Source organism: Triticum urartu, unplaced genomic scaffold (assembly GCF_003073215.2).
Source record: "Triticum urartu cultivar G1812 unplaced genomic scaffold, Tu2.1 TuUngrouped_contig_5608, whole genome shotgun sequence".
NCBI classification, from domain to species: Eukaryota; Viridiplantae; Streptophyta; class Magnoliopsida; order Poales; family Poaceae; genus Triticum; species Triticum urartu.
Genome location: NW_024116296.1, coordinates 1 through 4,165, shown reverse-complemented (window position 1 = coordinate 4,165; position 4,165 = coordinate 1). Strand labels below are relative to the sequence as shown.

Here is a 4,165-nt window from a genome sequence, read left to right as displayed (position 1 = left end):
CTCACCACGGGTCGTCTTCCATCTAAGTCAGACACATGTACAGGCATCTCCGGCGTCCTCTGCTTCACTCGGTCTTCATCAAGTTCGTCGTCAACAACATCGCTCCTGCGGCGACTCGGCTACAAACAGATAGTACGCGTATGGTGATTTGTTCTTGTCTCTAATTATGGTTGTTGTTACATATGCGATGTTGTTGTACATGTTTTCCTGTTCATCTAGTATGCTAAACCGTTGCATGCTCATAATAGTTTTAATCATGATTTATATTCTGCAATTAATCACGAAATTGCGTAAGTCTACAACAAGGCTCGCCAAATGCCAAGCTTTACCTTCCTCTGGGAATCTTGCTCAGCACCACACTCATCTAAGGGGTAGAATTGTCGAAGACGATAGCAATCCGGTGTTTCCAAATCTCCCAGAGCACCGAGCACATAATCGAAAGGAGTTCCTTCCTATGGCGAACCACTGGCCTATGAGAAGTGCACCAAGGCAACAGCTGACCATTCGGACCCGGTGTCCACTCAGCATTACTCCAAGCAGCCAGCACCGTGTGCCAAGCCGATCTGGAGAAGACACAGGCTACTAAGAGGTGGTCAATTGTTTCCTGCAGCTGATCTCAAAGAGGGCATGCCTCCTTACGTGACAGCCCACGCCCAGCGGCAATCGCAATGACAATGTTAGATAGATGGAACACCATTTCCTCGATCTTGAGAGGCTTAAGAGTTCTTTTCTGGAACTACCAAAACAAATACGTGTACTTTGCTCAACTGGACACCGTTGACATGACACCCTACAAAAGAGTTTAAAACTGTCAAGCATACTCCAGAGCTGATTCGAGACGAGAGGATGGTGGACACTTACGCCCCGCGTGTGCAGCTCGAGTCCAAGTAGGATGCCGCGTCACTGTCCCGGAAGCAACCTAGAACCCAATCAAGATGAGGTGCGCGTTCGTCCCGTCGCTTGTCACCCACCAGAAACACTGTGCGAGATCATAGTTTTACTCAAAGCGTTTTCCTTGATGTCGAAGACAGGGTAAAGATGCCCAGGCCAGGCATGTTCAGACAGGAACAAGAGCGTCCAAATTGCAAAAGACATGCATGGCTACAATTAAGCCACACACCATCACAGGCTGCAATGGTGGAATTACAGAGAGAATGGCATTGTCCGGAAGATCCTGGTCGATCTTAACGCCCCCGTGTGGAAGATAAATGTACAAGGTAATAAAAGGTAATACGTTTTTTTACATTTTATTCGAAAGTCCGGTTGAAGCACGTGTGTGTTGGAAGTTGTGGTTATATTGCATCAAATCCAATTTTGACATGATATATTATTTTACTCAACCTAGGGTGGTGAAGTTGAAGTGAAGTGTGTCTACATAGTTTGTCTGACGTTCCAACTGCATAAACTGGGGTGCAAGTAACCCAGTTAGTGCGGTTAGCCGACGTGCAACCAATGCGGTTGATGCTCGACAGGATGTGCAGGTCATTCAGACACCAATCTTAACTGTCTTTGCAATGGAACTTAAACCTCGGTTGCGGCCGTCGTAAAAGGGATGCAACTTATCTCGTTTTAGGTCCCTATATATGCAGCCACGCCGCTGTGCAATCTTTTAGTTGGACCCCATGAAGAACACAACCCTGTAAGTTGAAGTGTTCCAATCCCAGTTTCGTCAGTCACTCCATGCACAGTGATGAAACTCTCGAATGAATCAACCGCCGAGCGAACCAATCATCTCCACATTGTCCTCAACAAGGTCGCTGCTGAACTGACGAGACGACAAGGAGGTCGCAACAAATGCTAGCTGTCAAGGCCGCGTCGGCCTTCCAGAGGAACCGAGCATCAGACCATGACCATAGCTAGGCACGGCAGATTCCAGTCGCAAATTTCGCATCATGAGTCCTGAGGCGTACTCCGATTCAACCAACTGTTCAAAAGCGAGCTCCTGATGTTGGAGAATATCCGTGTGAGTGAGCAGTGCTCCTGTCAAAAAAGGAACAATCCCTTTGCCTGCACTCTAAAACCCCAGCGCGACCCAACTCTTCGTACTGCATCACCAGCAAAAAGCACTGGCAACTCTCATGTCTCGTGTCATCTTCCTCCCGAGCAAGCTTCGCTGATCACGCTTTCGGAAAAAGCTTGGCTGATCTTCAACACCTAACACTTCTCATATTTCCCGTCACCTTGGAAGGAAAAAAAAGGCAAAACATCGTATCTTCACCTAATAAATTGCACCCCCACCTAGCTAGTGGCATCCTCCATATATAACCTGTTCTCTCATATTATGGTACGAGCGCGCGCACCGCTCCTCCCATTTGCGAAACGTCTGCAGTGCAGATCGATCAGAGGGTTGGGACGGCAATGGGGGCACACCGCCTCGCACTGCTCGTGTTCCTTGCCACCTTGCCACAGCTGCTGCTCGCCGGCACGACCAGATACTACACCTTCAATGTGCGTACTGTGTTCATGCATTTTTTTTCTTCCTCCTTGTTTTATTTGCTTATGGAGTTATGCTGCATCTCAGCATCGATGTCAAGCAAGCGCACAGACTAGATTGCACCTCTCAAATGCATGCATGCCATGCATGAGTTGTCCAGTTGAGACCATGCTGCGTGTATATTTGTTCTGGCAGATACTCCCTCCGTCCGTGAATAAGTGTACATCTAGTTTTTCTCCTAAGTCAAAGTTTTAAAACTTTGATCAACTTTATAGGAAAAAGTAGCAGCATTTATGGCACTAAAATAGTATCACTAGCTTTGTTTTGAAATGTAATTTCGTAATATACCAATTTGATATCATATATACCACTACTATTTTCTATAAAGTTGGTCAAAATTTTAAAACTTTGACTTAGAACAAAACGTAGAAATACACTTATTCGTAGACGGAGGAACTATGGCCTAATGTATCGTTTAATTTGCAGGTGACAATGCAGAAGGTGACACGGCTATGCACCACCCGCGCCATCCCGACGGTGAACGGCAAGTTCCCTGGCCCCAAAATCGTCACAAGGGAAGGCGACCGCGTCGTCGTCAAGGTGGTTAACAATGTGAAGCACAACGTTACCATCCACTGGTAAATCTTTGGCGCCTTGCTCAGCTGCTCTTACTTAATTCCATCCGCGATAACCGTACTGCTAGCTACATTTCTATAAACAAAATCATCCTCATCACAGCCACTTTTCTGAAGACGACTCGGTTCTATCTTTCTGCAAAAAATTACTTCACCTCTAGTGTATTCTTTTACTCCCTCTGGTTTTTTTTACTCTGCATATTAGATTTGTGTCGAGTCAAACTTTGCAAAATTTGACCAAATTTATGTTAAAAAATACCAACATCTACAATACCAAACATATACACTATGAAACTACATTTCATAATGAATCTAACAATATTGGTTTGGCATTATGAATATTGATACTTTTTTCTATAAGTTTGATCAAAATAGAGATAGTTTAACTTTGGACAAAACTTATATGCGAACTAAAAAAACCGGAGAAAGTACTATGGGTAACTGGCGTTGATGTGAGCGCAGGCACGGGGTGAGGCAGCTGCGGACGGGGTGGTCGGACGGGCCGGCGTACATCACGCAGTGCCCGATCCAGACGGGGCAGAGCTACGTGTACAACTTCACCATCACCGCGCAGAGGGGCACACTGTTTTGGCACGCCCACGTCTCCTGGATGCGCGCCACGCTCTACGGCCCCATCATCATCCTCCCCAAGTCCGGCGTGCCGTTCCCCTTCCCAAAACCCTACAAGGACGTCCCCGTCGTCTTCGGCGAGTGGTTTAACGCGGATCCCGAGGCCATCATAGCTCAGGCGCTGCAGACTGGTGGAGGCCCAAACGTCTCCGAGGCCTACACCATCAACGGGCTTCCAGGCCCACTCTACAACTGCTCAACCAAAGGTAACACAGAAACAGGCCGAATTCCGCCCATCAATATCCAAAAAGGGCGATTTTTTTAGCTCATGGATTGAACATTTGCAGACACGTTCAAGCTGAAGGTGCAGCCAGGCAAGTTGTATCTGCTCCGGCTGATCAACGCTGCGCTCAACGACGAGCTTTTCTTCTCCATCGCCAACCACACGCTCACCGTCGTCGACGTGGACGCCGCCTACGTGAAGCCGTTCGACACTGACGTGGCACTCGTTACGCGGGGGGCAGAC

At 47.4% G+C, this 4,165-nt stretch overlaps 1 protein-coding gene across 1 annotated transcript; it reads left to right on the top strand.

The window, feature by feature from the left end:
- Positions 1–2,247: 2,247 nt before the first annotated feature.
- LOC125529452 (laccase-10-like) lies at positions 2,248–4,134 on the top strand (the record flags this gene model as incomplete). Its single annotated transcript, XM_048693861.1, is given in 4 exon segments — positions 2,248–2,448; positions 2,921–3,072; positions 3,532–3,905; positions 3,987–4,134. Coding segments are annotated over 4 exon segments (764 nt in total), but the record flags the coding sequence as incomplete, so codon positions are not given.
- Between the last annotated feature and the right edge of the window lie 31 nt (positions 4,135–4,165).